Source organism: Gopherus flavomarginatus, chromosome 25 (assembly GCF_025201925.1).
Source record: "Gopherus flavomarginatus isolate rGopFla2 chromosome 25, rGopFla2.mat.asm, whole genome shotgun sequence".
NCBI classification, from domain to species: Eukaryota; Metazoa; Chordata; order Testudines; family Testudinidae; genus Gopherus; species Gopherus flavomarginatus.
In genome coordinates this window covers 15,469,471-15,489,976 of record NC_066641.1, presented here as the reverse complement: position 1 = coordinate 15,489,976, position 20,506 = coordinate 15,469,471, and the positions used below count along the sequence as shown (strand labels likewise).

The window sequence follows — 20,506 nt, the reverse complement described above, 5'->3', positions numbered from 1 at the left end:
TACATCTCCAAGCAGGACAGGTCTATAAAGCCTGTTGCAAAGGGTTGTGTGTAAACCAACATGTTTGTTTCATAGTTCAGTTCTGGAAGGCATGTGCACGCTGCCTTGGAGCCCAACAGTTCACATGGAAAATACTGCAAATGAGGAGCATATTACTCACCAATTACAGCAAGAGCAGAGCTACTCCCAGTCAAGAGCATGACTGATGACTTCCAAAAGAGAAAACAAAATTCTGTCTTTTGATTCCCCTACCAAAGAAGGGCCGAGCTCCCAAGCCAGCCAAGGAAACAGAAAATGCTATTCCAAACAGGAAGAGAAATAAAAACAATTTGGAATTAAGAGATCTTGTTTTGAAGCCCCCTGAGCCCCACTGCTGTCTGACCTGAGCCCTCAGTGAATATATCTCAAATCTTCCACCGGCTTTTAAAAAATGTGGTTCAAATACAAAGTTTCACCAGAATCAGTGTAAAAGTTACAGCAGCACAAAGAGGTTTTACCACGTTGGATGCCATTCTGTTACCACCAAAGGACAAACCCCTGTGCATATTTGATGCTGAAACAGTTTCCTGTTTCAGAAGTTTATTTTAATAATAATTTCTTTGTGAAGGCTTCTGAGGAACTTAGGGCATTTGTACAACATATTAAAAACAAACAATATTTATGCCATCCCTCTCACTACCCTCTTCACAGACAGATGCAGATTTCAAATGTACCCAATTTTCAGTGAGCAATCACTGTGTTGTCTTGTAGCTCACAGAGTCAGGTGCAAATCAAACCAGTCAGCTCTTCTGTGCACTTTTCACCAGTCACTTCGTATATACACCAGCTTGAGAAAAGTTACAAAGTTTGGGTCTCTAGCTCTGGAGCCAGGTAACTATTTCCAGCTTTGAAAAGGTAGGTCTGAGCATGGGCATTACCATAACAGAAAGAAAATAAAACACGTTTATGTACAGCTTCAACATGACAACACACACATTGGCAAGTCATTCTGGAATTACATTTTCATAACTGTTCTATGCAGGTCTTTGCTGAAATCTATTTTTAGCCCTAAAAAAATATCGTATAAAAAAGAGCAGTTGTGATGTCAGCTAATGTTGTCAGAGGAAACAAAACACATGACACATTGTGTAGAAAATCTCTCTCTGGGACATCTGTAACCATTTAAGTTCACAGACTGAGCTGCGCTGCAGAGTGGATGTGGTTAATTAACATGTGATATTCTAGTTTTCAGTGCACAGGAGATGCTGATGAAAGATAAGACCACCAGTCTGACCTGTGCCATTGTCCAAGTGTAACAGACACTTGGGTTGGGTTTCAGGGGATCTCTTCCACCTTATTCCAAATCACAGATACTAAATCTCTCTCCACAGCTGGCTGCAGGAGTTTTTGATTTCAAGTAAGAGACAAATAGTTACAGCAAGTAAGAAAATGGAAAAGTTAAAGGAGGTTGAGCACAAGTGGTGAAGTCTGCCAAAGAAAACTGGTCATTGTCCAAGAGCAGAAACAGACATGTCAGCCGAAATCAATCCCTCTTCAGAGTGGCTAGAAACTCAGGCCATTCTAGCATCTGAAGATCCAGTCAGGTGGGAGACAATCAAGTTAACAAACAACTGGTTTTTAGATCATTGCCTCATTTGTTAGTTTTGTTGATTAGTGCCCAGATTTCTAAGCCTTCAGATTTGCAAACGGTTGGAACTAGGAGGAAGTGATACAACACACCTGAGTGAGCCTGGACATGAGAAGTGACCTGCTAACTGTAGCAGTTGAAGGGCAGAGGACATGAATCAGTGATATTGTCCAGTTCTTTTGGCCTCTAATGAAGATATTTACAAAGTGAATAGGAAATCAGACTAAAGCCTGAATTAGTTGGGATTTCAGCTGCAACTGGATTTGGGTTCAACTGCATGTGTCCCGAAAAGGAGATTTTAAAACAATGCAGAATCTCATCCACCAGGAACACTTTGCCAAAAACCCATGCCAGAGCCAGGCTCATCGCCTCCTGAATGCACGAGAGATCCTCCAAGCATTGGGCTCCTCATAGCGATTGTACAGGGGCTCAAGCCGTTGCTGCTTCTTCTGTTTGCTCAGTTTGGTTGGATCAGAGACTTTGAAGAAGGCTGGTGCAAATTCCACCAGCCAGCGTGGGTCAATGGTGGTCACTTCGCGCATATACTCCTTGGTGGTCAGCACCAGCTCATGATAGACCACCCTGCAGAGAGAGAAGGCAGCAGTGTTAATGCTTGCAGAAGGGAAAACTAATGGTTCTTAACAATGACAAGGTCTTTGGGGCTGAAGACCTCATCTCATGTGAGGGGTGCTCGAGACCTGTCCCCCAGGGTCCAGTTCTCTAATTCTCCTTCCCCCCTTCAACATCAGGACCCCTCCAGGATCACCAGACCCCAAAAGAGCCAACCCCAGCAGAAAGCCTCTCTCATCCACCTCCCACATTCTGCAGCATGGAGCTGCTTGGTTTCATGTCAGGATCCCCCTTTCGCTGACTTATGCTGCTGCGTTGAACTCCATACGTGGAGGAGAGGCACAACAGGACAGCTGGAGGCAGGACTCCAGACAGCCTTGGTTTGCAATAGTTGTAGCATCTCATATGTCCTGTACACGTCTGCTCAGGAGCTGAGAACAATCAGAGTCTGTATCTTTGCTCTCTATTCTTGTTCCATGCCCATCACTCAAGTATCGGCGCATTCACAGATTTTGATCTGTATTTTATGTATAGCCCATGCTGAGGACTTTCTAGCTGTAGAACTGAGAATTAAACTTAGAATTAAGAGTCCCTATTTTCCTACCATTCTGGCTGCCTGTTGAAGAGGGCACTGGATGGGTGAATATAGACCACCTGCTGGTCAATGAGAGTCCGGTAGCCCTCCTGGGGGTCCTTCTTTGCTGCATTTCGGAAGAAACCGCTGCATATGGCCTTCTGGACTCGCACTGTCGCCTTCCCACATGACACCACATCCAGCTTGTGTCTGCCAGAAGAGAGTCATAAAGAAAGAATTTAGAGGGCCCCCATGTTTGGTGTTCAAGGCACAGACACCATAATACCCAAACAGCAAGCACCAATCAGCTGCTGCTAAAAGACGAGAATGGTAAAAAAAAGCAGAACCAGTTCCTGCCCTCTGCAGGATTTGCTCACCTGTCCATAATGCCCAGCATTTGTTTACGGATGTCCTGTGCCCTGCGCAAAGACCGGGCCTGGATAAAATTCTCATAGCACCAGGGATTCGAGAACTTATTATTCTTCCAGGAATTGTAGACAGCCAGCAGGGTGAGGTGGTCTCCTTCTGTCTGGTGGAACTTGGCTTTCTTCTGATCAGCAAGTGCTTGTTTATCCTAACACACAAAACACGTTTCCATCACGTGTGTTTTAGAGACAGTATCATGTACCCCTGGCAATGGGGCACTGCATGTTCTTATGTGCTACTGAAATGGACAGTCCCATGTTTAACCAGCGCGAGGTTGTGATGCATACAGAGCATACTGGCATTTTTGTAAAGGATTAAATGCAAAGCACTGCAGATCAGACTCAGCCCTGCCAGGTCAATGGGAGGTCCCTCACCCATACCAGGGCTGAACTGGACCCCTATGATTAAAGCATTACCATTATGACACAAAATGTTAAACCTGAAAAAGACTAGCACAGCTGCTACCTGAAAACACAGACCTGTTGCAGACTCCTCCTCTCCCCTCTCACAACAAGGGAGGGCTAGAGCAGAGAACCTGCAACAGTGTGTTTTTCCTGAGGCACCTTCTCTTTCCTCACCCCAGCTATTCTTGAAATGATGCTACAGGACCCCTGGCTCACTTACGCTGTCGGCTGGCATTGTGTTGCACGCACAGAACTAGTCAAATTTCTGTTGCTTAGAAATCTGACTTTCAATGACTGAGTGTATGTCTACACTATGGAGACTATATGACATAATCATGTCAGTATAGCTATGCTGGCACAGCCCCCCTACACAAACAGAAAGAGTTTTTCCTGTAAGTTTTGGAAAACCACTTCCCTGAATGATATTAGCACATTAACAGAAGCGCACTCTGTCAACATAGCTGCGTCTTCACTGGAGGGTTTGTTGGCATAGCTATGTCAGTCGGGTGTGTGGCTGATGTAGCTATGACAATATAACTTTTCAGTGTAGACCAGGCCTAATCAATAGACTCTGCAGAGAGGTCCGTGGTTTCTCAATTCCATGGATGTAGCCTTGGGATATCGATCAAACACTGAGGTCACTGGACTAGACAGCAATAGGACATTATAATGAAGAAATAACAGATCCAAAAGGGGTCTGATATGAAGCAGTCATGTCACCACCAGAGCCTGCAGCCCAGAGGTGCAGGAAGAGGGTCAGCGCAGGAGGGGCTTATGATGTGTAACTTCATTCTGAAACCATTTCTGTTTCTCTGGGAGAGGAACGGGGTTCCACCAGTCACCCTATAAGAATGGCTCCGAATTCCAAAGCAGGAGATGGCAGGTTCTAATGTTGCGTTTCATTTACTGTTGGGAAGCAAAGAAAAAATCAAAGCCTCCAAATTCACTTCCCCAAGGGCAAAGTGGCAGCAAACATCCACAGCTTGGGGGCATGTAACAAAAAGAGGTGAATCAGCGGTGCCATACGTAATCAAATGAACCCTTTAAATACGATCTTGTCAGGGAGGTACGCACATACCATTACCCCAGATGCATTCAATAACCACCACCAGATTCCTCCTTCCCACCACGCAACCACAGCTGGGCACTACAGCACACAGCCCTGAATTCCTTACCTTTGGTCTGTAGAACACATTCTGTACAGACAGCATAGAGACTATAGTTAACATTTCTTCACTGCATCCCAAATGTACAGACATGATCAACATCTTACATAACATGGGCTCCAAGGGGAACTCTGCCATCTGCAGGAATAAAGGACAATGACATATATTTTCAGTGGTGGCGAAGCAAGGCTTCAAGAGGTCTCAAGATCAGAAAATAGGCCAGATTTGTTTCACTTGGAGACTCTAACTAAACCTTAATGGGAGAGAAGAAGATGCCATTGAGCGTTTCCCTACCATGGCACTGCCCACTACCTAGGGGAGCTTTACTCGGCACAGAGCAGATGACCTTTGCCATCTACATGATCAGAGCAGCCCAACACTTACAGGAGATTTTTAGACACTTGTAAAATGGAACTCACTTATTAGAGAAAATGGCACTGCTCCATTGGGAAGCAGAAAATACATTATTATTTACTACCTGTCTGCAAAGGCCACTTGCTAGTGGGGAAGTGTGGCTTTGGACCCACTAACAACACACAAGAGCACAAAGAGAAAGCACTGACAGTGCCAGGTAACCCTATGGACAGCTACACCCAGGCCAGCCTGAGAACACAATACAGCCAGTGTTAAGAGACACAATATTTAACCTACTCTGCGCCCAAGTCGAGTGAGCAGCCCCTCATCGTCCAGGGCTCCCAAGGTGTAGAGCTGTTCCATGGCGGTGATTAGCGTTTCCATCGGGGGAGCATCCATAAAATCAAAGGAGAGCAAGTCATTGATCCCCATAGCCTGAAACAGAGTGAAAATCTGAGAGTAAGAAACACCAGGAAAGAAACAGGAAACCAGGCTCCATAAGAAGAGACAACTCCAGAAGCAACAAAACATGAGTCAAAAGCCAAAACCAAGGTCTAAGCAGCATTGATGAGCTCTTGTGCCCAGGTTCATGCCTTATCTCCAGTATAACCACAAATCCCAGTGGGCACATTATTCCATCCCTTGGGACAAAGATCAAAACAAGAAAAAGTTCTAGTAAAGGTACAATAGTGAACAATCCTGCACTAGCCCCAGGGAGATGCGTGTGGTGATAGTTCTGTGCCATCTCTAATATCTATGACTCTCACATGGGTATGGTCTTCTATAGCTCTCCAGAGTATTTGGGAATACATATAATTGAAGGACTCAACTACCATCACCGCAAAAGAGAAGTCCCTGCCATGCTGTGAGATGATGGCCTGAGAAATGTACCCTATTTTGTTTGTTTTTTATAGCAGGGCACGGAAATGTACAATTCCACTAAGACTCCTGGGGCTTTGCATTTCTAGAACTTGCAATGAAATATGGCTTTCAGGTTGTGTGTAAAGAATGGCCTTTGTGGGACTGATATATGTAAAACTAAGTCTGAATCTAAGTTACAACACCCTGGGAGAAAGAACTGGAGAGTAAGCTATAGTTCTGCCAATGGTACAGTGTTCCTTCCTATCCATTTGCATTTAGTAAAAGAATGGAAATTACAATCACATCGGCCTGTATTTCAGCAAAACAATGAGATACTGATTCCTACCTTAAGGGAGAGCACTGTGCTGGCCAAGTTTGTTCTCTGGATTTCAGGCACGTTGGTGGTTAGCATTTCATCTCGGTAAGCACGCTCTGTGTAGAGTCTGTAACACTTTCCTGGCCCTGTTCTTCCAGCTCTTCCTGCTCGCTGCTTTGCCTGTGCCTATAGGATTTCAGAGGGAATACTACATCTCAGAGGCAGGTAAGCATTATCCAGGACAATGATTCAATCAAGAGACTAAGTGAGAGAGGAATGAAGGGTTAGTTGTTTGCAATTCTGTTGGCATTATTACTGGGGCTCCCAACACAATCCAGGGAGGGATATGATGCGCTAAGCATAGTCTGAGTGTGATGCAAGGCGTTGTGTGTGGGAAAGTGGTATTTATTTCCCCACCTTGTTTCCATAAAATTTCCTCTAAGCCACAGATTTATTACCAAGACATTATCAAACATACTGTGTACCTGGGAAATTGGTGTAACCACCAGCTGGTCAATTCCAGTCTTGGAGTTATAAACTTTCTGCTTCACAAACCCAGGATCCACCACATAATAGATTCCATCAATAGTCAGGGAGGTCTCGGCAATGTTGGTAGCAATGACAACCTGTAAGCAAGAGTGCAGTCTGTTGCTGACACAACTGCTATGATTTAAAATTACTGATTATTCTCCTGCCACCATGTGAGAGCGGCTTTCGCCATTCACCCACAAAAATGGCCAGATTTTAAACCTGTTTTAAGCTTTAGGGCAGTATGTGATGTGAACACAGTGGAACTCCTTGATAAAAACCATGAAAAGGTTACCAATTTCTGCTCAAAGAATTTTACATGATCCATAAAAAGTATTATTTTGCCTGTGTCTGCAACATAGCCCTTATGAAACAAGAAACCACCACAGAATGTGCTTCAGGAGAATTACTGCGATCCTCTGGGAGCTGCTTCCATACAGATCTTTCAGAAATTCAGACTTGCACAGAGGACAACAATGCCCTTGAAAGGCAGCATCTTTAAAGAATAAAGAATTTTTCTGCTGCATCAATGTTATTTATAAAGCAATTCTGCACAAAAGGGTTTGGGTTAAAATAAAACAGAAGACTACTTAAATGCCAAAAAATGAATGGAGAATTGGCCAAGAAAAGTTCTGTGAGTTAAGCCACATAAGAGCTGCTGTTTCAAAGCTACAGAGCACAGTCTATAATTTCTCTCCTCCCCAACCCATGGCACATAAGATTCTGAATGGAATGAACAGTGTAATAAGTCCCACTATTAAGTGTTTCATCAGAGGGGGAAGCTGCCCTTTGCCTGGGATTACCTTCCTGCTGCCTGGTGGGGCTGGGTCAAAGATCCTGGTTTGCATCTCGCTAGGTAAAGCTGAATACACGGGGAGGATAATTAACTCTGGCACGTCGGGTCCTAAAGATTTCATTCTCTCATAGAGGATCTCGCAAGCTGTATCAATCTCTTCCTGACCCGTCAGGAACACTAGGATGTCACCTACAAAAAGGAACATGTCCACAGAATTAATCCTGCTCCGCACAACTCCTACCTAACCACTCCCTTTGCTTCCTTCTTCCCCTCTTCTCTTCCATGTAGAAAGATCTCCCCTTCAGATGTGCTCCTTATGAAGCCATATGACCCCATGACACAGGACCCTGCCACCGCCAAATTTTAATCGCACTTACCTGGTGGCTCCGTCAAATGGATCTGCATCACTGTGATCAGACTGGCATCCAGATAATCGGTCTCTGGTTCTTTCGTGTACAGAATTTCCACAGGGTATGTTCTGCCAGGAATCGTGAAGATTGGAGCTTCATAGAAATACTGGGAGAATTTCACAGCATCTAATGTCGCTGAAGTTACAATCAGCTTCATATCCTGACGTTTCTGTACTGTCTGTAGCAGGAGAGAACGTTCCCATACCATGTTAATAGTGACAAAGGCCACAAATAAGGGCTTCAACAAGCCCCTTCACTCAGTTACATTATTCCAAGTAACAAGAGGCTTCCATCATCTCAGGGGCTTTGGCAGATTCGCAGAATCATCTAAATGCAAAGGAGGATACACTGTCCTTCTCAGAGAGGCAAAAGCCAAGAATCTCATGCAGTTTAAAGCTAAGGCCATATTTACAAATACGCTTCCCTTTCTTCCTGGTTAAGGGAAATCCCAGCACAGAGACCTTTTGTGAGAGGCAGAATGCGTTAAGTGAGACTATTTCCTTATTCTGAGACAGCTGCTTATTCACCCCCAGAAATGTTCTGAATTAAATGAGCTTCATCTGTTGCCAAAACTCTATTTCATTTATAGTCAGAGCTAAGACCAGGTGAGCTACTCTTGTAAAGGTACAGTCACCTTCAACCACAGCTCAGTTCTCACAACTGACTGTTTTAAGACATGAGGGTCTTAAAAGGCAAACATGTCTGCCTTCCTCCTGGGTTCCCTCCTGATATAACCTGCGGAGAGCCCGGGGCCAAACATAACATTACCTTTTTCAGAAGCCCAAACAGCACATCAGTGTGAATGGTCCTCTCGTGGGCCTCATCCAGCATGATGATGGCGTACTGGGTCAGGTCCGGGTCAATCAGGCACTCCCGCAGTAACATACCATCCGTCATGTACTTGATGACAGTCTCAGGGCTGGTGCAGTCTTCAAATCGAATCGTATACCCAACCTACCAAACACAAGATGGAAGCAGAACAATGGGTTTGAATGAGTAATGATGAGTCTGCCCCTTACATTAAACTAAATGAACTTATGAAATAAAATTGTTGGCAATGATAATCCCAGGCTGAGTTATTCTGCCAGCCCCTCAATCCAAACTTGCCATAGAGCAGATTAGTTATCCTGTTACTGATTTTTCCCTGCTTTTCATCATGTTTATGCAGCTGCCTCCTCCAACACAGAACTTTACCTCCTGTCCCAAACAGCAACCAAACTCCTCGGACACTCTCTTGGCAACAGACATTGCAGCCACTCTACGAGGCTGGGTGCATCCAATCTTTCCTCTTGACGTGTAACCTGCCTCAGCCAGGTACTGGGTGATCTGGGTCGTTTTCCCAGAGCCGGTCTCGCCGATAACAATCAGGATCTGATTATCATGAACTGCCTGAAAGAGGACATGTTAAAGGACTTGTTAGGATTTTTTTTTTAAATACAGTCAATCTAAGACTAGATGTAGCCCCCAAGTGCCCTCACTCATGCTGGCTCAGACAAAGTGTTCTAGCCTAGGTCTTACTAACCAGCAAGCCAGTAAACTCTTTAACCACTCAGATGACTCACTCTGCCAAAAAGATTTGTGTCATTTGGGATCTTAGCTCCAATTTTGGCCCTACTGCTTTAAGAAGCACCAGCAGTTTTATAAAGATGTATAGAGAAAAATTATGATTTTAAAATACCATTTAATTCTAAAAACTCTCAAGTAGCTACTAACCTGTCAATAAACAGACGCAGTAACATTCATATTAATCCTTCCCACTCCAAGGAGAAGGTGGCTCCTGCATGGGTCTTACCTGAATCAGCTGCTCCTTTAGTCTGAAGATTGGGAGACTCTCCCTCTGCTCAATGATGGAAAGTTGGGTTTTTTTACCATAGGAAGCTTTGTTGCCACCGAATGCATGTTTCTTCCACTCTGGGATATCATTGGGCATCATTCCAATACCCCGCATGTTGGCAGCTATTTGTCTCCCATCCACTAAGAGAAAAAAAGAAGTGAGAATTTAGTTATTGCACTTCAGTTCACATGGCACAAATGTGGTAATGAACTAGACACAGTAAAAAGGCATTTTACAGACAACACTATAATCTGCCTGTTTAGAACCTGAGTGAGCTGTTCTAGCATATTGATTGTGATTTTGGGCCTACTACAATTTTTGCCATAGTTCCATCTGTGCAACACTTGGTAATACACCCAGTCCAGTCTCCCATCACACTCTGACTAAAAGACTAAACATAAAAGCTAGGCTCAAGATGAAAAAAGACTTAAGTGAAGTGGCCACACACATAGACACCAAGACATTCTCCTGGAATGGGTCAGCTCCCACAATGAATGGCACAATAGACACTTAAACAGGGACAAGTCAGAACACACCATCAGGAAGAGGATCCACCCAGTGAGTATTAAGTCCCATAGGGATAGAGTCCATCTCTGCTTCCCTTTGAGCTTGTTTGAGTTCTCGCCTTTCTTTAGCTAAAGCACTTTGCATCATTGCAGCCTGGGACAAGGAGCCATCAGGATTCTGAGGAACAAAAACAACATACAGTTACAAGCACTGTCCAGTCCTGTAGCCTTTACTGGAGCCCTCTCCTCTGTACAAATTTATTACAGCCCAGCCCATCTGTCCTTGAGCTTGAAGGCAATCTCTTTCCCACAGCGACTTAAAAGGCTTTTAAAACTATTATTTCACAAGTGCAGAAATATTTTTGATGGCTAGATTTCCAAGATGCCAGTGGCTGTGACTGTAAAATAGGAGACTCCTTTCATAGTCCAATCAAGGATGAGATTACTGGTAATGAGGTGGGAAGGATAGTTTCCTGGCTATCCCCACCTCATCAAAAACAAGAGGATGAGTGGGGTAGAAGAACACCACTTGGTTCTAACTCTTTTTCTGTGAAATGTAGGCTGCATGTTAACCTTGCATTTCTATTCCATGATCTCATTTCACTGTTACCAATTAAATGAAAACAGAACTAGATATAATAAAAGAAAAAGATCTCCAACCCAGCGCTCCTGATTTTCTGGGCTATGGATCCCAAGATTCCACTTGTCATTGCTAATTCCTGAGTATTTACATAAAACTAGAGTACAAGTTTTCAATCATTAGTCTGATCCATTACCTTCACTATTTTAATGGGACTCATATCCATGCTTTGCTTCGTATGCCCTCGCAGGAACGGTGGCTCTTCTTCAACCAGCTCAATCTCAAGGTCCTCATCTAAAACCCACATATAATTCAGTTTTAACAAGGAGACACATGCAGCTTTTTTCAACAAACTTCCGCCACAGCAAAAGGAAGTTACATTACTGAAGTGTTTTCTGTGCATCCTATTTACTGTATAATTACATATTCTACAAAGGTAAAAATGTCACAGGTAAAGAGACAGCTCCTGGCCAAAGGTCACCAGCACTTCATTAACCAAAGGGAACCAGCACACCTGTCAGCTCCAGGTGTTTAGAGCTACTGCTAACTATGAAACTCCTTACACTTGCTTGCATCAGAAGCTCCTTTTTGCATAGATCACATACACAGAAACACAAGGAATCTATTAAACCCACAGTGAAACTACCAGACAATATTACCTTCTTCGTCATCAACTTTGGGGAGGATTCCAGTCTCCTCATCAAAGTCAGGAAACTCTTCTTTGGAGAGTACATTAGCAGCAATCATCTGGGAAGGGAATGGAGAGGGAAGGATTAGTTCCCATATGTGAACGTCATTCAAGGGTTGATTGGCTCATTTAAGATTCTACAGCTCTCTGGGATGGAAGGAGGGTTCACTTTGCAAAGAGACAGGAAGTGTAAGTTCTCCCAGGACATTGTGGCACTGGGACTGTCTGAGGGGACTGTGTCTATTACTGAGGTACAACAGAGTATAAATAGGAGAAATAGGATGAAATTAAGAAAGGGACATTTACAATTTATCAGATAATACATCCCAACAGGGTGATGTACTGGGTTATAGACGTCTCCCGAAAGAATTCAGTTGTGACTTTAAAACTTCTCTGGACACAACATTAGTAGATGTGCTGCAGGGAACAACCCAGCATCAGCAGAGATGGATTAGTATGGCTTTTTAATCTCTGACACCTTGTCTTTCCTGGATTTTAGTGCTGGTGAAAGATGCTGGTATGACAAGTGATGCTTCTAACAAAGATGTTTCAGTTATTAACAGCACTGGACAGATTTATGAATCAGGGATATAGAAGCGAAAGGCTCCACATTCCATTATGGATTCCTGGGACTAGCAGAGAGGGACACCTGTCTTATACTTAACTGGATCACACTATTAGCCAAAGATTACTCAAAGCCTTATGAGGTCAGAGCTTGGGAAACCCAGATTTCAGAGAGCTTATTAACAGTGAGGACAATGTACCCAAGAAACCATGGTCTATTAAGAAAAATGGGAAGGTGGATGGTAGTCTGCGAAGCTCCCCTACAACCATACTGATTGACATCGCCCCAGACATCCCAGTATGAGATGGTAATGCTTTACACCTGTTTGATTTCCCATTTCTCTGGGTCTGAAATCCGGGTGAGACGCTTCCGTTCAAGGCTATCATCCTCCACTTCAGGGGCATTCACCAGGGAGAGGTGACTGGGTCTGTCTGGGTTCCTCATCGAGGTCTCTTCATTGATCTCTCCAACCAGGTTTCTGCGTCGGTTTGGGTTCAAGTCTTCCCCAGTCTCTTGATCAACATCCTATATCAAATATGATTGACAGATTTATTAATCACTGTCCCACCTTTTCCTTAGATACCTGGCCTGGACCTCCTTCCTCTATCAAGCATGTAAAGGCAAGGATCTCTCAGTTTCCCAGAGAGGCCACAGCCAAACACAGCCCATATGTGAAGACATTTCACTATTATTTATTTTTTAAATTAACATCTCAGAAGTGATTAAACAGTCGGTGGTCAGAAGCACATTGTGGCCTGTAATTTAAAATAAAATGCCTCTTTCTCATACAGTGAATGGAGATGGGCATAAGTGACAGCTTGGGGTCTGGCTGGGCACCTGACTAAAGACTTCAAAGTTACCACTTTGTTTGGTTCAATGCGTGGTATAAACACTTTTGAATGTTTAGAATGTTTATATGCAAGGCATCTGAAAAGAACATGTGGAGAAAACAGGGAGTAGGAACCAATAGGTGGCATAAATACAGAACTATAACTTACCAGCTTTAAGCATTAAAATATGTATTTTGAAGGGATTCAAACTGGTATTTCACATATTGCTGTAAACAGTGATGAGCTGCCAAAATCTTAACAACTGGTTCCCTCCTCACCCCACAAGGGGGCCGTGGCCCGCCCCCGTCCCCCGGGACTCCTGCCCCATCCAACCCCCTGCATTCCTTGACACCCCCCACCCCCAGGACCCCTTCCCCATTCACCCCCCTTCCCTGTCCCCTGACTACCCCCCACCGCCCCATCCAACCCCTCCTCTCATTCTTGATGATCCCCTGGGATCCGTGGCCCATCAAACCATCCCTTCTCCCTGTCCCCTGACCACCCCTGCCCCAGCTCACCTCCGGTCAGCCTCCGCAGGCCTGAGCGCAAAGCCACCTCTTACTTCTCCACCCTCCCAGGCTTCCCGTGGGAAGCAGGGGGGAGGGGGAGAAGCGGGGCAGAGCGTTCAGGGGAGGCGGCAGAGCGGAGGTGAGCTGGGGCCGGGGAGCTGGAGCACCCACAGGGTTGGTGCCCAAGGCACTGCTTTTGGATAATGTGCTCAGGAGGCAGCGGTCGCTCCCCCTGTTCCCCCCCAGCTACGTTCCTCGGTCATTTCAACTTACCGGGTTCTAAAAGGGCTTCTAAATTTAACAACCAGTTCCCGCAAACCGGCTCCAGCTCACCATTGGCTGTAAACTAGAACTGTAAACACTCTCTCTCCCCACCATCATTTGATCTGTGTTCAACATACATATCAATAAAATTCTTCCATACCTTCATGCTCAGGCTGGTTTTGGATCCAGTAAAGGATAGCACTTTGACCTTTACTCTTTGACCTTTGCTCACAACATCAGCAACATTAGCAACACGTCCCTCTCTGCGAAGTTCAGAAATATGAACCAAGCCTTCCCAGCGTTTCCTGTGGGTCACACGTGGAGAGAAGAGCACGAGATACTATATATTACTCTGGGAAACAGCCCTTCCCATATCACTTTAGCATTTAAATGTTTTAAAATGTTTTAGTGCTCAGAGGTTTTAGCATGTTTATAAATTGTCCCTGGAAAGAGAAACATTCTTTACTGTCAGGTTTATTTTTTTGAAACAGAAAATTCACTGTGGTCATGAAATGCAGTGTGTATCATTGGCATACTTGCCTGAGCCTAATAAAAAAGGTATGATGCCTTAAGTCATATTAACAGAAGTTGAAGCCAATGTTTATAATACACAAGGGAAGGGTGATGGTACAAGAAGTGGTAATGGCTCAGTGTGAAGATCAGATGGGTACCTTAGTCCTTCCAGCTGCACAAAGCACCCAAACTGCATTATACTTGTGACTTTGCCGTTGTAAATTTCTCCAATCGAAGGCTCTTCAGGTGGGGGCCGATCCACATGCTTGTCCCTCCATCTGTCATTACTCTTCTCTGCATATTTCTCTCGATCCTTCCGGTCCCTGCTGGGACTCAGACTCCTGCTCCTTGAGCGGTATCTGGATTTCCCCTTGTTCTTATCCCGAGTCCTAGAACGTGACCTGGAACGGGATCGGTGTCTCCGTTTCCTGTCTCTGTCATGACTTCGACTCCTCCTCTTTTTTTTTGCCCTGACAAACATTAACAATCTGTGTTCAACTTTCATACAAGAGCAGGTCATGCAGACAGAAAACTTACTGGCTAGCCCTTGCCCAGAGATGCACTGGAAACTTACCGGTGGTCAGTATTCCTTTGTTTTTCCTGCCCACCTGCACTAGGCATTAAAGCTTCAAGTTCTTTAAGAGCATCAACGGCCACTTTCACATCATCTTCATCCAGCATAGTCTGTAGACACATATAATACCTCTGTAAGCAAGCTGATTAAAATCCTATTACCAGCACAGAGCATTAATCTATGCAACAGGACAATCACTCTCATTTCTATATCCAGAAAGAAGGAAAGTAGTAGAAAAGATCACAGAGAAAATGCAATGTAAAGAAGCAAAGATATGGGAATGATTAAACAAGGAGTCTCAAAGCCAAACCCTTCTCTGCTACATGGCTCTACCAGTTCTGCCTTGAGGTAAGAATTTACAGACTAACTTTTTTAAATTGTTACTGAAACCTTAATACACATGTTACTAGTAGGCAACTTCAATAGCCTAGATTTTAATCCTAAAGTCCTGACAAAAATTAACTTCTCCATAAGTAGATGCTTACTACAGTTCCCAATCTGATTAAAAGTATATACTAATAATTTATTTCATCCACCTCACCTTCAAACCTCTGCACAGTTCCATCTCTTCCTCTGCCTCCTCCATGCCTCTCACTTTCTGCACTCTTCTGGATCCTCTTTCCTATCTACCATCTTCAGCTTTCCTGCTCTTTGTACCTTCTATCATGCAACCCCTCATACTAGGTGTATAAGGGCCTTTCAATCCTAGGTGCCAAACATGCTCCTTCAAAATCGCTCCTTAAATGAAGTGTACTACAATGGTCTCAGTGTCACCATGCAGTCTTGCACCTGAAATATTATCTGCTTATTATGTTGTCTGAGTTACACTGTGAATCTGTCAGGGTAGAACCCTTGTGTCGTTGGGTGTTCTGCAAAGCAATGTTTGCCCTGAGAGAGCTATATTAACAGTAATTCCCTGCAACTAACCTCCAGCAATCCCAAACCAACTACTTACTTCCGACTCTATTCTGTGTTTTCATTTCTCATGCCCTGTCACATTTTGTGCATTAGAAGCACAATATAGATGGTCATGTTAACGTAGCAACTGCAAACCAAGAGTGAGAAAACAGAAAACAAGTATCATATTTCCGTTCACTGATTGTTAATGTGTGTAACTGCATCCTTACCCTGATGGTGGGATTGTCTGGCCTGCAAAGGGCTGGGAACAGGTCCTTCAGCTTTTCCTTTTCTGTTTTAGGTTTGACAACTACCTCTGGTTTTAGAATAAAAAAAGGGTAAAAAAGAAGAAAAAAATTAGAAGTGCACCTTTATCACATGGCTAGAATAGTTTTCAACCTATCATTTCTGAAACTGAGTATTCATTTCAGCTCAATGTAAATTTTACTGCAGTTTTTAAAAGCTGAATTAAAAATAACTTCGTTTCCCCTCACAAAGGAAATTCTGATTAAGTGAGATAGTGAAATATGCAATATTCTGAATTCTGCAATGAGTAAAGCTCTCTTCAAGTAGCCCAAAAGCTTTGCACCAGTGACTCATGTAATACAGAGAACTCCACTGGAATGATAGTATATAAAATTTAAGAATAGCGATTTCTTCTGTCATACCCACAATGTCCAACGGACGCTGAAACAGTTAAGACTGTTTTCTATTGAGCTGTTGGAACAGTGAGACTGTACTTACCTTTGCCTGTAGATGGCTTTGCTGGAGGCCGCATTGTCTGTATGAGACGTAACAAATTACTAATGAGGGAATCCTGAAAAATTTGATAAAGCACAGAAGATTTTTTTAAGTGACTGCAATATTTTTGCACATTAGCACAAGGGAGGGTTTGTTGAAAGGGAACAAAAAGCTCAGTCCCAACTTCTAAAGATGCAGAAGTATAGGGCCATAGTCACAAGAAATCACACATACACCAAAAAAGTTCAGTTGCCTGGTGTAGAGAACCAAGACAAAAAGTGACTTGACTTTACAATGTTACGAAAATTCCATTTAAGTAACTCTCCACACCAGTCACTGGCTCTAACTAGGGCAATAATTTTGACCTGTTTCTAAGGTACTTATCTACCTGGTGTGTGAGGACCATAAAAAGTTTGTTTTCATGACAAGTTATTTTTCTTGCACTACACATGCATAGTAATAAGACACCAAAGAGCCCAGATGAGTCTTCAAAATTGCATAGCGCTTCAGAGACTGCATCAAGCAAAGTTAAATAAAGCTTAATTAGACAGAAGTGTTTGGAAGCCAGCATACATGAACTATTAAGTGAAAATAATTGCACATTAATAAACACAAATACTTAATCCTTGCAATTCTCTTTTAAATAAAAGATGATCTCTGTGTTCAAATCTCACTTACTGTGAACTCGGCGCCATTCTTTGTAAGGGCAGCCTTGAACGTGTCAAATGTGGTGTTTTTCTCAGCAAGATTTATCACAAATTCAGCTGCAAAGAAAAGGTGATCAACAGTGAAACAAAAATAATTTGAAGTCAGGTCAAGTGCATTTCACTCCGAGGAAAGGGGCTGGCTTGGCAACCTGGGAACCTGATGTCCCTCATCTAGCCACAGAACATGGAATGCATGGTCTGCAGCAGTGAAAGTTTCACACTCTACACTGCCTTAAGTTCATTTTCAGGAACCCAGACCTGGAGGGATTGTGTCTCAGGATGAGTTGAGAGCTCATTTTCTAACTCACACTGTCAACGCTTTGGGGGCAGGGACTGTCTTTTGTCTCTCTTTGTTCAGCACCTAGCACAACTACTGGAGCTCAAAGATACTACCACAATACAAACAATCAATAATGGAAGTGTCAGGGCAATGAGGCTGAAGCTGGTTCCTTGTTCCCAATTCCTTATTTGATTATATAATTAATAAATATTTACATAATTACAGATTTAGTTTTTTACCACAGTCACTCCTGTTAATCTGATGAAATTTCTAAAAATATAAATCTTACATTGAGATTCTTGAAAACAAACCCAGTTGCCTCCTCTGTCCCCATAGCTACTCTAGCAACACCATCATAAGACCCAACCACACCAGCGACACCATCAGAGGCTCATTCACCTGCACATCTACTAATGTGATATAAGCCATCAAGTGCCAGCAATGCCCTTCTGCCATGTACACTGGCCAAACTGGACAGTCTCTATGTAAAGGATAAATGGACACAAATCAGACATCAGGAATGGTACCATACAAAAGCCAGTAGGAGAACACTTCGATCTTCCTGGACATTCAATAACAGATTTAAGAGTAGCCATTCTTTGACAACAATAACAAAAAACCTTCAGAAACAGACTTCAAAGAGAAACTGCAGAGTTACAATTCATTTGCAAACCTAACACCATCAATTTGGGCTTGAATAGGGACTGGGAGTGGCTGGCTCACTACAAAAAAAATTTTTCCTCCTCAATTATTGGGAGTGGACCACATCCACCCTGACTGAAATGGCCTTCAACATTGGTTCTCCACTTGTAAGGTAATTCCCTTCTCTTCATGTGCCACTATATATTTATGCCTGTATCTGTAATTTTCACTCTATGCATCTGAAAAAGTAGGCTGCCCAAATATAACTATAACTCTCCTTATAGTTAGTATGGCAACACCCATTTTTCATGTCCTCTGTGTATATATAGCTTCCTATTGTATTTTCCACTGCATGCAGCCAATGAAGTGGGTTTTAGCCCACGAAAGCTTGTGCTCAAATAAATTTGTTAGTCTCTTAGGTGCCACAAGTACTCCTGTTTTTTTGCCAAATAAATCTGCTCGTCCTTAAGGTGCCACCGGACTCCTCGTTGTTTTTGTTGATACAGACTAACAGGGCTACCCCTGATACTTGAAAATAATGTTGGCCTCTGAATAAGGAGCTGAGATCCAGGATCCAACTTCAGCCTCCTGTCATGGCAAACGTCCAGCCTCGCATCACCACAGGGGCTACCTCCCACCCGCCCCCTTCCTCCTCCGGAGGGTTCCCGGGTTCCTGCCCTCCTCTCCCGGGGATCAGCTCCGCCCCACCCGCCCCCTTCCTCCTCCAGAGGGTTCCCGGGTTCCTGCCCCCCTCTCCCGGGGATCGCCTCCGCCCCACCCGGCCCGCCCCGCGCTCCCCGCCGGCCCCTACCCAAGTCCTTGTCGTTGATGCCCAGGTGATTGTCCAGCTCGGTGCAAACCTTGGACACCAGTGACAGGTACTCGAGCTTCGCGAGCTCGTCGGCGCCCGCCGGGTCCCCCATAGCCCCGGCCCCGGCCCCGACTCACACAGCGCGATCCACTTCCGGGGGTGGGCCGCGTCGGGAACGTCACGTACCACACTGCTGGGGGGCACGCAAGGCGCTGGCCATAGAGATGGCGGCGCTGGCTAGAGCGGCTCAGGCTGGGGCCTGGGAGGGAGGCAGCGCCTCCGCCTCTATGGTCTAGGGCTACTGGCGGGCGGGGCAGCCGTTTCCTCCCCGCTCTCTTGGAGGCCTGAGGTGGGGAGAGGGCAGCAATGCCCGGCCCGGTGCCGCTCTCAGCCCTGGGGAGGAGGCGATTCGCTGCCCCAGTGCCCGTGAAAGGCATCGCCCCCTCACGGGCATATTCGTGAGGAGATAGACTGCCCCGGCCACCCGTATCCAGGAGGAGATTCCCCCCCGCAGCCCCGTATCCACGAGGAGATTCCCCCCCGCAGCCGCGTATCCATGAGGAGATCACCCCCCGTATCCACGAGGAGATTCCCCCCCTGCAGCCGCATGTCCCTGAGGAGATCACCCCCCGTATCCACGAGGAGATTCCCTCCCCCGTATCCACACGAGGAGATTTCCCCCCCCCCCGCAGCCGCGTATCCATGAGGAGATTTCCCCCCCGCAGCCGTGTATCCATGAGATCACCCCCCGCAGCCGCGTATCCATGAGGAGATCACCCCCCGTATCCACGAGGAGATTTTCCCCCCCCCCGCAGCCGCGTATCCATGAGGAGATTTCCCCCCCGCAGCCCCGTATCCACGAAGAGATTCCCCCCGCAGCCGTGTATCCATGAGATCACCCCCCGCAGCCGCGTATCCATGAGGAGATTCCCTCCCCCGTAGCGACGAGATTTCCCCCCCGCAGCCGCGTATCCATGAGATCACCCCCCGTATCCACGAGGAGATTCCCCCCCGCAGCCCCGTATCCATGAGGAGATCACCCCCCGTATCCACGAGGAGATTCCCCCCCGCAGCCCTGTATCCATGAGGAGATCACCCCCCGTATCCACACGAGGAGATTCCCCCCCCCGCAGCCGCGTATCCATGAGGAGATCACCCCCCGTATCCACACGAGGAGATTCCCCCCCGCAGCCCTGTATCCATGAGGAGATCACCCCCCGTATCCACACGAGGAGATTCCCCCCCCCGCAGCCGCGTATCCATGAGGAGATCACCCCCCGTATCCACACGAGGAGATTCCCCCCCGCAGCCGCGTATCCATGAGGAGATCACCCCCACCACACACCCCCGTATTTATGAGGAGATTCCCCTCCCCCCGTATCCATTCAGAGACATTTACAATACACACTAAGGGAAGATGCTCATCTGCTCCAGGAACTTTCCAGGCTGAATCCAGAACCTGAGGCTGAAACCTAAATTGCCACAAAATGGAATCTGAGGGAAAACATCTGGCACAATGAAATCCCTGCACCA

General features: G+C 45.3%; 1 protein-coding gene across 1 annotated transcript; it reads right to left on the bottom strand.

Moving 5' to 3' along the window:
* Positions 1 to 542: 542 nt before the first annotated feature.
* DHX8 (DEAH-box helicase 8) lies at positions 543 to 19,141 on the bottom strand. The gene is made up of 23 exons (XM_050935106.1): positions 18,974 to 19,141; positions 17,212 to 17,297; positions 16,537 to 16,609; positions 16,023 to 16,108; positions 14,896 to 15,005; positions 14,480 to 14,791; positions 13,969 to 14,113; positions 12,527 to 12,730; positions 11,612 to 11,699; positions 11,149 to 11,246; positions 10,403 to 10,550; positions 9,825 to 10,006; positions 9,227 to 9,421; positions 8,801 to 8,986; positions 8,000 to 8,210; positions 7,630 to 7,811; positions 6,784 to 6,924; positions 6,329 to 6,484; positions 5,419 to 5,556; positions 4,777 to 4,905; positions 3,149 to 3,345; positions 2,802 to 2,981; positions 543 to 2,209 (listed from the first exon to the last, which is right to left on the bottom strand). Exons 1-23 carry the CDS (start codon positions 19,083 to 19,085, stop codon positions 1,990 to 1,992), a joined length of 3,579 nt encoding a protein of 1,192 aa, XP_050791063.1. The 5' UTR covers positions 19,086 to 19,141; the 3' UTR covers positions 543 to 1,989.
* Between the last annotated feature and the right edge of the window lie 1,365 nt (positions 19,142 to 20,506).

What these genes read in the sequence shown, in the direction of transcription:
- DHX8 (XM_050935106.1), bottom strand. Translation starts at nt 19,085, where the DNA reads ATGGGGGACCCGGCGGGCGCCGACGAGCTCGCGAAGCTCGAGTACCTG. An exon ending in AAACCAGCCTGAGCATGAAG is followed by an intron (nt 12,731 to 13,968) that starts GTATGGAAGAAT and finishes TATTTGATATAG; the next exon opens with GATGTTGATCAAGAGACTGG. An exon ending in GCACAGTGCTCTCCCTTAAG is followed by an intron (nt 5,557 to 6,328) that starts GTAGGAATCAGT and finishes ACTCTGTTTCAG; the next exon opens with GCTATGGGGATCAATGACTT.